General features: G+C 40.1%; 1 protein-coding gene across 1 annotated transcript in view; it reads right to left on the bottom strand.

Annotated features, from left to right (window-relative positions):
• LOC126474865 (rap guanine nucleotide exchange factor 4) overlaps positions 1 to 13,996 on the bottom strand; it is a 429,508-nt gene that overhangs the window by 112,668 nt on the left and 302,844 nt on the right. The window contains exon 8 of the mRNA XM_050102345.1: positions 12,974 to 13,153. Coding sequence (XP_049958302.1) covers positions 12,974 to 13,153 — 180 coding nt within the window. The remainder of the gene's footprint in view (positions 1 to 12,973; positions 13,154 to 13,996) is intronic.

The raw sequence follows: 13,996 nt of genomic DNA on the forward strand, positions 1-13,996 counted from the left end.
GGTCGAATGAATGACGATACAGCTGCAGTAGTTTGGTTCGAGTCGTAAGCTTAGCAGTTACGGTTTACCAGGTAGCCATTGCTATGCGTCACGCGCTCCGTCCGTATTTATACGGATATCCTTCCTTTTTCACGTGCTTCGTCTGGTTTCAATTGATTGCTAATTTTTCTTTGATCTGATAAGCGCCGTTTTCTTTGTTATAGGTGTTTACGTCACTCTAAGCTGAAAATGCATTACTGTACTGTGTCATGCATTGTTTGTCGCATTCTGATAGTGCGTGTTTATGGCCTGTCGCCGCTCACGGCATGGCTTGCTTTTGTGCGCGCTACCGCCGCTTACAAATAAAAAATAGATTTAGCGAAACATTTGTTGTTACTTACACTACTGCTTTCTTTGATAATGATCAACAAGAACCAAATAATAGACTGCATATGATAGATGATGTTCTGAACGAAATTTTAGCGAAAATTTTTCTCCGTTTGAAAATCGTTGCAGGCGCCTCTTTAGTTCATTACATTCTGCACAGAAATTCTTAGATTTAAAAATCTAGTCAGTTGCCGTGCTTCATTTCTGACTGTATCACTATTAGGCATAAGAATAATACGAATATGAACATGACATGATATGTATATTCTTCCGCGTTTGCTGTTGTCTCACTCTAGTTTCGTAGTTTATTAGGCAGACAGGATTTAAATGAGATAGTAGCAAACACAAAACAATACATGGCAAAATGTTTGTATTCGTATTAATCTTATGGCGAAGAGAATACTGCATGAGATTCACAATTCATAAAAGTTCCTATTAGCAACCATCTCTTCTCACAGGTAGGAAAAAATTCAGAACGTAGAGTTGGTCATATTGACAAACATCCCAAACAGTCTTGCCAGTCAGATTTTTGTAGTACATTGAAATGCTGCTACATTCGAAGATCAACAATACAGAATTGTATTTACTTCGTTGGATAATGTACCAAAATGCAGTCGTCGAAACTCTGGGCGGAGGAAAAAGGCTCGTCTTCCACTTTTTTTTTTAAATTTATTTACTGACGCAGAGATTTTGGTGCCAGTATTTATCTTTGTGCCTACAAAGCATGCCTGTGTAGCGTTACATATATTCGACGGCAGAAGTTAAATAGTTGTGGCGGCACCCACCAACATTTTTCAAACTCCCGCTTGCTTTGCACTCGATTCTAAGACGCAGGCGGTTTTTTGGATTACAAAAACCGGAAAAAAAGTGCGGCTTAGATACGAGTAAATACGGTATTTACTAATAATAAGTGTATCTTTTCTACATTACTGAATGACTACCTAGGTTCATGGTTCAAAATTCATCATTCAATATCCCAAATGCATGTTGCGTAACTGATTCCAGGGACATCAAAATATTTGATTTTCAATATTTTGAATAAGTATTGACCAAATTCAAAAACTTTAAATGCTGTCATTATTACTCATTAAGAGGTACAATGTTATGTGAAAGGTTTAACAGAATAAGACATTACAGTTTGTGACTGTATTTAGGTCCTGAGGCAGTTCACTCACCTCACACAAATACCCAGATTGCACTCTTCCAGTACTTCAGAAAGAGAGCACTTAGTGACTTGAAACAAAATCTGTACATACTTTCAAACCTGTACAAAACTACTTCTTGCTGACATCCTTTATAAAATTATGAAATGAAATATGTTTCTATCTTACTACATTTTTCACCGTTCATGCAGTAAAACTGCTGCATCAGACATGGTGATTTAACTTGTTACTTTTTTTTACTACTAACGCTATTTGCAACACATTTCAGAGACAGTATCCACATACACTGCTGAGTGTGTCTGCAAAAACTATATAATAGTATAATACATAGTTCAAGACATGTAAACACTGAAATGTGTGAAAAACTAGCTTTTGCTTAAACCAGGGAAATTACACAATCCATTGTTTCACATAATGAGAGTACTCAGCGACCTACAATGAACTTTCAATGTAACTTCACACATTTTCTGAACTTTTTCTCTTTTACATGCTTAACATTGAATTTTTAAAAAATTAACTCATTTGTGAAGTAATTAGAAATTTTTCTTCTTTAAAGAACAGTGGGTTTACTGGTAAAAAACTAACAAAATGTATAGAGCACTATCTATACAGGTTGTGTACACACTGTAAATGATCATATGAGGAGGGCGCACTTATGTGTTCACAATGTGGGAATAGTAAGGTACCAATACTAAGTTTGCTAATTTCTCCGATCACTTGCATTACCTGCAAGGAGAGCTGATAGATACCACCAGTTACAGGTGCTGACTTGTGCAGACTGTTTCAAAATTGACTACAAATTATTACAAGTCACATTATAAGGTAAATTCCACCATATTGTAAAATGTAGGCCTCTGGATGTTACAGTATTTTGTGACACTCCATAGGACTGTTCCACATGGTTTGCGAGAGCCTAATGTAAGTTGTACATAGCAGAGGAAGCTGGAAATCTATTACTACGACATTTGATGGGAGAGAATGAGAATACGGGTTTTTCTGATTGTATTTAACCTTTAAGCATGAATGAGCACTATATAGAAATATGTTAACACACAGTAGTCAAACATACTGCCAAGACAACACACTGTCTGAAAACAAAATCAGTCAAAAGAACATAAAGAAGGATTGCAAAACTGGTACTAATTGTAATGGTCAAAAAATTGAATTTTTTTCTGCATTTGGTTTTGTAAGTGGGTGGTACATAAAATGCGGATACTGGTTCAGTGGGACAGCTCTATTTTTTGTATCGTGTCACATTTCTGAAATACAAAATAAAAATAAAATCACATCGATTTTATTTCCAAGATGTTCTGAACATTAAAAAAAACTGAAGTAAATTACACAAAACCTGAAAATTGTTCAGTCACGCTGATGAACCAAACCATTATGATCAACTGACCAACAGCTTTTTGATCAACCTCTGAAACACAATGCACTAGCAGTTCTGCATAGCGTTGGTCTGGCAAGTCCTTGGTATGTTTCCGATTTGTGGAACCTGATGACTGCAAACAGGTCACAAAATTACCGAAATTATAGGCCAGCGTTTGTCACATATTGACGATGTAATGACTTGCACATTGTGAAGCTTAAGGCTGCTGGAAGCCAGCAAGGGTATTACAAAATAGGAAATCAGAGACACAATACGGAGAGTTTTTAGGTTATTGGGTGTCAACCGTAATGCTAGAGCCCTGCAAAATTGCAGTTACTCTGGGCAACTGCCCAAGGGAAGAAGTTTCATTTCAGAGCATTAACTGTTGACTCCATCCACTGTCTACTGTTCATTTCATAATGATTGACCCCTGACTTTGAGCTCATATTCTGGTCACATCATATGACAAACATCATTGTGTTACACCTTGCTGGAATCGTGGATATGTCTACTTTTATTTTGTGTTTGAATATTACATTTTAGTTGAAAAGAGGATGGCATATGTGGTAATAAATTTCCTTCCCACAGTTTAAAGGTAGAACCCTATTCAACTTCTACACAAATTGTCATTGCTTTCCAATTAGTCGTTTTGTCCTAATAACTATGGGCATAGATTGGTGCAATTCACCTAATATTTATACCTATTAACAAAACGAAAAGTGTAAATGCAAGCTCTGTTGTTGCCTTTTACAGCTGTTATGTTTTTATTCACATAAATCTACATGAAGCACTAATATAATATTTTTAATTTATTTGCTTTTCTGTTTCTATGTGCCACTCATGTGTGCTATGTTGCTGGGCCTCTGAAAAGTATTTGCACTTCATTGTTCAGCGTTGCAGTGTTTACACTGCGGCTTCCCGTCAGATAGGGAATAATCATGTGTCCATTCATAATTGTTTATTTATTTGAGACAGTGTTCATAACATTATTAGTTGCCTTCCACTTGTGTGAAACCGTGCTTCATTTACGGTGTTGTGAAGAATCTATGGTGTTCAGTGTACATGCTTACTTTGAGGCCAAAACAGAACAGGGTGCACACAGTTCCATATCAGAGCTGATAAAGAGAACTTCTGAATGTATCAGTATTACAGAAAGGAAAACTGAAGCACATTTCTAGGCAATATAGAGAAACTTCATGTGAGTGAGTGACAGAAGTTTGTATTGGATGAATTTAGACAGGGAGTCATAAGAAGACAAATCCACGGCATATATGTGGAAAAGCAGTTTCCAACTGTGGCAGCCGTGTCAGAAAAATTAAAGATTGAAGAGGAAGATTTTTCTGATATGATTGAAACAACCCTTTGGTGTGCTATTCGAAAATTGGGCTTTATATACAAAAAGGTCAACAAAGGACATGTGCTGATGGAAAACAACCAAGTAGCAGGGAAAAAGAGATGAGTTCTTGCAGGAAATAAAGACACTTGCACCACACTCGACAGACTGCTTATTATACTGATGACATTTGGTGTGGTGCAAATTATTCCAGAAAGTTTGGTTGGGGAGCAGTGGCGGCTTCTGTGTAAGAGCACGAGGGCACATGAACACCCTAACTTTCAACACCTTGTGGATTTATTGGTTATTTTTAATTGAATGCTGTTAAACTTAACACAGAAGCTGCAATCTATGTTACACATGGCATTAAAATTCATCGCACTACTGCTCCTCTACACACTGTGAAACTTGGCATCAGAGTCGCGAGCACACCTTCAGTTGTGCACGTTTTAAGGAGCATTTGTGCATGCACAAATCAGATAACATAATTGCCTTACAGGCCAAATACATACAGATTTGATAAACTGTGCACAGTTCATGATGTGTACAGTTAGCCCTTGCCAGTTATCTAGACGTTCACGTCACTGTCACCACATGGTAACAGACTGCAGCACACTTTTATCCCCATTCGCTCAGCATAAATACTGCTAGAAGATAGCACATTCCTCCAATATGCTATATAGTGTAGTAAAATTAGGCTGAACATCAGTACATGTTAAAGGTGAACTGGCATTAAACCTATTATGTGGTTTTCTGAATGAGTTATAGCATATGATACTGAGAATCATAAGGGCCTAAAGCATATCACTGTCGATTGTGAGATTGTAACATTTATTCATGCTCCTGAAATCTGTTTCACGAAAAGCCATATCACTGGTTTCTCTGATATTCACTTGAATGTGGGACTGACTGTGGTTAGCTTTAGCTCCTTATGGATCTCAGAGCAAGCAGCTCTGTACTTAGATATGTACAAAAAACAAAATCCCACAAAACCAATTCTTTCTTTTGTCAGATAACTTATGCATCTTATTATTATTACTAATGCTGTTATTATTATTGGCAGTGGTTGTAATTGTATAAACTTCTTGATAAGCATAATTGTTATACAGCAGATGCCAGTATTTTCACACTCTCAAATTTATTTGAATCTACAAATTTGTGAACAACCAGAATGTATGCTCACAAGCCGCCACTGGTTGGCAGTCTTTATGCATCAGAAAATGTCTATGATTATCACAGAGGAAGTGTTCAAGAGTGGAATGGCTGGAAAGGAGTAATTCAAACATTGTCTGGTTCTGGAAAAATGATTATAATGTGCCACATTAGGAATGCTTATGGGTTCATGCAAAATGTTGGCTTGTATTTTACTGGGAAAAAAGGAGGTGCTGATTATTATTCTGAAATGAATGCCAAACACTATGAAGAGTGGTTTAGGAGCAGTCTCGAAAAAGTACCAAATTGATTTGCAAAGGTTTTAGATCAGGCTCCATATTTTACAGTGATAAATTCAGTATTATGAAATCCATCTACAAAATGGAGGAAGCATTCTATTATTTAATGGAAGGAAATAATGTAGAGCTTCCATCTAATTACCACAAGGAATTTACTAAAGCTGGCCTATTGGACTGCAGGCGACCACACTTTAGGGCACAGGAATACCTTTTGGAAAGTTTATTGTGATAAGTGGACAAGGAAATTAAACTTCTGTGGTTGCCTGTAGCACACTGTGAACTGAACGCCATTGAACTTATTTGGGAATTTGTCAAGAACAAGGTAGCAAAGGAGAACAAGAATTTTAAAACAAATGATACTTTGCAGTTGTGTTGCTACTCTATGGAAAGTGTTCCCAAATGTGTTAGCAGCAATGAAAACGATTAGGTAGGTTCTATTTCAGTCATCAAAATTTATTCGAGCTAATTGACTTTTCTGTTTACTGTTGAAATGTGTTATACAAATGTTCATTTATTGTGAGTTGCTTGCATACTGAGCATTTATTTGTAGTTTCTCATAGTATTTCCCTCTACTCGCAACAAAAACTGAATGCAGTATTGCTGTACTGGAATGTGACTATGAAGTCGCCATTCTTCACTGATGGACAGGTGCTTATGGTACATTACAAGAGTGCCAATGTGTGGTTTGACAACTACACCCCATCACAGCCTCGCATATATTGCTGCTACCAACACAACTACTTTGCAAACTCTTAACTAACAGACAGGAGAGAGTTCATAAGTGAAGGTGTATGATGTAACCAACAAAAGTTCAAGTTTAACCCCATTGCCTTCTCTGTCTCAATAGCTACCGTTCAGTTGCAGCATCTTGCATTTTACATTATAGCGATGAAACAAGTAATTAAAAAATAACAGAAATCTGGCTGTAAACAGAACAAACTGCGCAAAGGAAATTTTTCTCCTAATTATGGTCCAATTTTTCTGCATCCTTAAAGCTGACACTCACCAAAAAAAGCTAGAAATCGCACAGTTTCTCTTAAATATTACTGCATATCTTGCCCCATTTCAACTAAGATGTAATATTCATACACTAAATAAAATTAGACATTTCCACAGTTCTGGCCAGGTATAACATATCGATGTTCTTGATATACTGCGACCAGAATATGAGCTCAAAGTTAGGGGTCAATCATTATGAAATGGATAATAGTCGCTGTTATAAGGCATCACAGTAGGAGTTGGTCAGAAAAAGTCATGTCTTAGCAAATGCAGGAAGTTTGAAATTTGCCCTGTCAGGGGGTTTATACTGGTGAGAGTGCTACACCAGTGATCTCCACTCATGAAAGGCCTTTTGGCAGGGCCTAATGACGTGAAACACTGTCGTTGCTGGCCATAAGAGGAGAGTCACTGATGTTTAGCTTTCATCTGGATGCTGTTGCTATTGAACTAGGAGTCTGTTTAAGTAAAGTCCAGAAACATCCCCACCTACCGTACAGGAGGAGGGGAGGAATCTGGTTGGCCAGAAGCACTGTGAAGGTGCAGACAGGTTGAATCCTCTGAAGTGCCTGTGGATTGGTGGGCTGACTATAGGAAGGGAGAAATAGGGCACTGCCACAAGCCTTTAAAAATCCATGTTTTGTGTTCAGACAGGGTTCTCATTCAGAACATTAGGACACCAGCTCCATGTTACTCGTTGCCATCCTCGGTAAGCTCCTACAAGTCTGTTTCTCCTGTAGGGGACCTATATACTGTTACAATTATAAAAGAGCCCTCCTTCAGTTTAAGTTGACAGGCACATGCTTCTATATGTTGCTCTAGACAAATCTTTTTTTTTTTTTTTTTTTTTTTTGTATCTAAGCTTTCTACACATTGATAAATTTTGACATATATGGCAACTACTCCTCTCACCTTATTCTCTCTGCCCATATGTGCAGCTAGTTTATAACTATTGATATTTACGTTTTCCATATCTGACACAATGTGATGCTCAGACAGGCATAGTATATCTATTACATTATAAGGTTCAGTGTCATCTAAGCAAACCAGGAGCTCATCTACTTTATTCTTCAATCTCGGGATATTTTGGTGAAAAATGGTAACATTATTTTTTACTTTAATTTTGTGAGAATCTAATTTTTTCTTTAATCCACCAATATTTTGGTTAAATATGGTAACGTTATTATTTACTTTCCTGTTGTGAGAATTTTGTGAGTTTTAGACCTCTTTAGCACCTGCCTGCCTGAACTTCTCATAGGACGCTGATATTAGTCAAATTCCGCACCTCTTCTAGGTGCCTTGCGTCAGTGCTTGGTGCTTCTGCAAACAATCAGCCTGACTGCTGGAAGTTTGTCTTTCTGCATTTGCTCCTAACCGCTCAGTAATCGCAGACTGGCCTGTAACCACCTGTCTTCCCTCTATCCTCTGTAATGACATGATGTGCTTTGTGGGTGTGGATCTGGCACCAAACAGCATTCCAAATGTGTTCCATCAGCTTGAGGCCATGCAAAATTTCTGGCCAAGAATGCTCCTCAAATTACTGTGTATATGATACTGCCCCTCTGACATGTACAGATAGTTATTCTACTGGAAAATACCATTGCCGCCGGGAAAGACATCAAGCATGAAGAGTGCAGCACGTAGGTGATCCACAATAATGCTCACACAGTCTACAGCTGTCGTGGTGCATTCGGTTACTACCAAAGATCTCAGTGAAGCCCAAGTGAATCTCGCCCATAGCATAATAATGTCCCTACTGGGCTTCATCTGGGGCGCAGTGTGTGCGAGGAGCAGCCACTCGCCTGGATGGTGGCGTATCTGGACATGGCCATCAACATGGTATATCAAGAAATGTGATTCAGGCAATTAGGAGTCACTTTTCGATTGGCCCAAGGTGCGCCATATCACCAGGTCACAGTTGTTCACGATTTGCTTGAAGAACATTCTGGACAATTCAAGCGAATGATTTGGCCACCAAGGTCGCCCAACATAAATCCCACTGAACATTTATGAGATGACTATAGAGGCAGCATGCATCAAAGGAGGTCCAACATTATATTTGGAGGTATCCCACGACTTTTGTAACTTCAGTGTAAATTGACTCATCATTCTCTCTAAACAAATACCAACAGTAATCACTTTGTAACTGAAGTTTTCCTTACTATAAAAAGAATGCAATGTTCATGGTAAGCCTGATTTTTTCGAAGCCCACAGCACCATTTTTTTGGGTGAAAATCAAGTTGCAAAAATGAAAATATACGTTTAGTTACGTTTTACACCCCATTCTTTGTAGTTGCTCACTGTGGAAGCTAATTATCTTCTCTTCTTTTGCCAATAAAGCTATGAACAATGTGCTTGAAAGAAGTCCAAGTAGGCCTATGTAAACTGGTGTTCGTGATGACACACCAATCAACAGTTTTACGATTTGCGTTCCAATAAAGGTCTTCCAACCTTGCTTCACTGATATTGGGAAAAACGCCCTTAAAATGATTGACAGACTCATCCTATTTATCAACAAATTTTGCAAAATTCTTTATCAGGCTTAATAATAGTAAGCTGAAGCAGTGTGACATGACTTGGCACAAATAAGGGTTACACTGCTTCAGCTTACTATTATTAAGCCTGATAAAGAATTTTGCAAAATTTGTTGATAAATAGGATGAGTCTGTCAATCATTTTAAGGGCGTTTTTCCCAATATCAGTGAAGCAAGGTTGGAAGACCTTTATTGGAAAGCAAATGGTAAAACTGTTGATTGGTGTGTCATCACGAACACCAGTTTACATAGGCCTACTTGGCTACCAAAAACACGAAAAATAGTAATTCTTGACCTGTAAAGGTGTAAGCAGCGAAACCATTTTTAAATCACAGTACGTATATCGTCAGTTCATGATCTTAGTATTTCATTTAACAGTTCTTCTTCCAATATGAACTGATGTATGCAACTAAAACATTCTGGCAAATGATTAACCTGCCACCTAGTGACTGTTTTTGAAACCAACACTATATAAAACGAAAGTAATGACATAACTTGTTGGCTCTTTTATATCAGAATGTGTAAAAGAAATAATTGAGTAGAAATGTAAAAATTACTTGATTATGAAAATTTTGGCAGCGTTATGTGACACCACATTTCTGAAAAAAAAAAAACCATGGGAATGAATATACCACACACCCGATGCAAAATCGTTGTTGATCATTCTTGTAAGTGAGCAAGATTATCACAAATTTTACTTTAAACAAATATATGCCATATTGGATGTAATCTGGTCATCTATTTTGCTTAGTGGTGTACGTAGTTTGGTATATTAACAAACGATATTAAGCGAGCTTTGTTAACAGTTTAAACAAAATAATGCCAGACGACTATAGTGTACTGTGGAGCAAGTTCGTAGTAATGCACAGTAGGCCACAGCGGAAGAGAAAATATTAAAAAAACTCATCTGTCAATTTGCAACACGTAAATTTTGTTTAATAAAACATAATTATGCCATAAGTACTCTTTAGATGTTGAAAAACAAACAGTGTTATGTCGGCGACTGCTTATTTTCAGAGCTTTAAAAATACTGCCCACTCCGTGAACGAAGTTATTTTCAGTTCGAAACTGCTAGAGGTTAATTTTCCGCCGATAACTTGGGCGGTTGGGGATGTGGCTTCTGCCAGCACGGGGCCCGTGGCATGCACTACATTGCTGTGTGGGTACATCACGTGTGTCTGTTACGTTTGTATTGGAACGGCTGCAATCAACACGCGTTTTCAACCGGGAAGCTGTTACCCAAGCCCAGTTGGCATCTGGGCGGGAGGATACGAAGGAGCTCCCTTACGTCTCAACATACAGGAACGTGAAAAATTGGTGTGCTTTTTATAGTGCCACAGCGTATGGCATGTAAGTAAGCCTTCAGAAAAAAGTAGGACGGACGAAAACAAGAAAAAGGTATCTAGTAAACATGGGTTCTAAAGTGCATACTTTAAGAGTTATGAGCACCTATTCAGTAGAAGAGATGTATTTCACACCATCGAAGATGAGTAAGTGCTTATAGCCCTTAAGGTATACATTTTGGAGCTCATGGTTACTAGTGTGTTTCGCTTCGAATGATTGTTCCTTTCATGTCCCTGAATACTGACCATTCCTCCTGGGACACACTATATGTTTCGTTTCCTGCTTTTGAGTAACTATAAACACATACCAATAACCTGATCCTTTAAAGTCAACTGCAATTAAATTTAAATTCAGTACGCATCAATCTTCGTCAACATTGAGAGCAAAAGCGTTAAACGAGCAAACGCATGAATTTGCCTATATAAATGCGACGTTTTCTAACATCCGCTCTACAGCCTATATTTCCATCTGTTCACTACATAACGACCAATGCTCTGACTGCTGCGATGAACTTCAAGATGCTGCCACGAGTTGGCTACAATCTCAGGAGAAGTATTATACGCAGAGACATTTTGTTAGCTCATTCAAATATTTGATGACTGTACTTAATTCTCAATGATAGCTATTTAAAGAAACAGTACATAGACGTAGCTTTAAATTTTTTCTAGTGGGTAATTGTACTTGAACTACACTCCTGGAAATTGAAATAAGAACACCATGAATTCATTGTCCCAGGAAGGGGAAACTTTATTGACACATTCCTGGGGTCAGATACATCACATGCTCACACTGACAGAACCACAGGCACATAGACACAGGCAACAGAGCATGCACAATGTCGGCACTAGTACAGTGTATATCCACCTTTCGCAGCAATGCAGGCTGCTATTCTCCCATGGAGACGATCGTAGAGATGCTGGATGTAGTCCTGTGGAACGGCTTGCCATGCCATTTCCACCTGGCGCCTCAGTTGGACCAGCGTTCGTGCTGGACGTGCAGACCGCGTGAGACGACGCTTCATCCAGTCCCAAACATGCTCAATGGGGGACAGATCCGGAGATCTTGCTGGCCAGGGTAGTTGACGTACACCTTCTAGAGCACGTTGGGTGGCACGGGATACATGCGGACGTGCATTGTCCTGTTGGAACAGCAAGTTCCCTTGCCGGTCTAGGAATGGTAGAACGATGGGTTCGATGACGGTTTGGATGTACCGTGCACTATTCAGTGTCCCCTCGACGATCACCAGTGGTGTACGGCCAGTGTAGGAGATCGCTCCCCACACCATGATGCCGGGTGTTGGCCCTGTGTGCCTCGGTCGTATGCAGTCCTGATTGTGGCGCTCACCTGCACGGCGCCAAACACGCATACGACCATCATTGGCACCAAGGCAGAAGCGACTCGCATCGCTGAAGACGACACGTCTCCATTCGTCCCTCCATTCACGCCTGTCGCGACACCACTGGAGGCGGGCTGCACGATGTTGGGGCGTGAGCGGAAGACGGCCTAACGGTGTGCGGGACCGTAGCCCAGCTTCATGGAGACGGTTGCGAATGGTCCTCGCCGATCCCCCAGGAGCAACAGTGTCCCTAATTTGCTGGGAAGTGGCGGTGCGGTCCCCTACGGCACTGCGTAGGATCCTACGGTCTTGGCGTGCATCCGTGCGTCGCTGCGGTCCGGTCCGAGGTCGACGGGCACGTGCACCTTCCGCCGACCACTGGCGACAACATCGATGTACTGTGGAGACCTCACGCCCCACGTGTTGAGCAATTCGGCGGTACGTCCACCCGGCCTCCCGCATGCCCACTATACGCCCTCGCTCAAAGTCCGTCAACTGCACATACGGTTCACGTCCACGCTGTCGCGGCATGCACCCATGTGTTAAAGACTGCGATGGAGCTCCGTATGCCACGGCAAAATGGCTGACACTGACGGCGGCGGTGCACAAATGCTGCGCAGCTAGCGCCATTCGACGGCCAACACCGCGGTTCCTGGTGTGTCCGCTGTGCCGTGCGTGTGATCATTGCTTGTACAGCCCTCTCGCAGTGTCCGGAGCAAGTATGGTGGGTCTGACACACCGGTGTCAATGTATTCTTTTTTCCATTTCCAGGAGTGTATTTCCGTATTTTATTTATAATTAACGGAGATTATTTTCGCGGTTATGCCTAGAAATTTCGAAAGAATAGCAGTGTATCTTCCATTAAGTCCACCTGTTTTGGCGCTCACTGTGAAACTGACGTGAGCTGCTGAACCTCGCTGCCCCCGCCGCCCCGTCCCCCTTACCAGATACCGGCATTTTCTTGTGCTAAGCCCTGTGTTTGAACAAAGAGAAACTTTCAAAATATTAATAGATATCGTTATAGTTTTTAGTCCGTGTGTGTGTGTTTGTGTGTAAAAATGTCGTAGACTAGATGACTCACTTGAAATGCGAAGAGACGGAGCCACGCGCTGGTGAGATCTTCTCGAGTATGAGGACATCGTGCCCGTGCTCTTTGAGTCGCACCGTATTTGCTTCCACGCCTCTGAGAATGCGGTCAAAATCGTGCTTATCGACGCGCAGAAAATGGCAGTTGTTTTCTCGTAACACGATTGTCGCTGCCCTGCACAGAGAACAAGTATGCTAATTAGTTTAACACAAGTGTATAATTATGTACATTACCTATATATACATCATCATAGTGCTTAAAGCTTCAAAAACCTCTTGTGGCATATTCAAGAGAAACTTTTGGTATCGCGGAACGGAGCCATTTTTCAAATTCTCCAACTTACCGGCAGTGCCAACAATGCTATGTTGGAGTAAATGTCGGACACTAACATGCCACAGATAGATATTTATTATCAAAGAATTACAAGTCTGCTTGTAGTAGTATCCCGATAGATAACGTCTGCCTTTTGCAGAATACGAGTTCGTAGCATGTAAGCTCCCTGGCCCATCTCGATTAAAAATTTATTTCTTGTTTTTAGGTGAGGACCTCAATTTCTCTTAATATGTCCTATTGTTTTTGATGGACCATAGATTTACAAGATGAATCACGAAAATTTAGCGCAGCAGGTATTTCTCGAACGAGAATTGGTGTTTTTACTAAATGAAATGTGTGGACACACTGAGACTTAAGAAGTTAGCCAATACAGTGATCCCGTAAATGGCGGCAAATATATTTAATAGCACCAGGTGTCGATTTATTAAAAAGAACAACTCTTAATTTTATTAAGAATATTCCAACAGAAGTCAACAGCAAAGAAGTTTGTTGCACGGTTGTAATGGAAACAGTTCATGAGAAATCATCTTAAGGTCTTCCGCTGACAGTGCTGTCGCAAACAGTGGATTTGTGCGTACAATAGCAGCGTGATTTCTTCTACCTGGAGAGCTCCGAATGACAGCCGTTAGCTGCAGTACACAACTTCTGGACTTGCATGTAGTGTTCGTCGAACACTGAGACCTG

The sequence above is a fragment of the Schistocerca serialis genome, chromosome 4 (genome assembly GCF_023864345.2).
Source record: "Schistocerca serialis cubense isolate TAMUIC-IGC-003099 chromosome 4, iqSchSeri2.2, whole genome shotgun sequence".
Classification (NCBI taxonomy): domain Eukaryota; kingdom Metazoa; phylum Arthropoda; class Insecta; order Orthoptera; family Acrididae; genus Schistocerca; species Schistocerca serialis.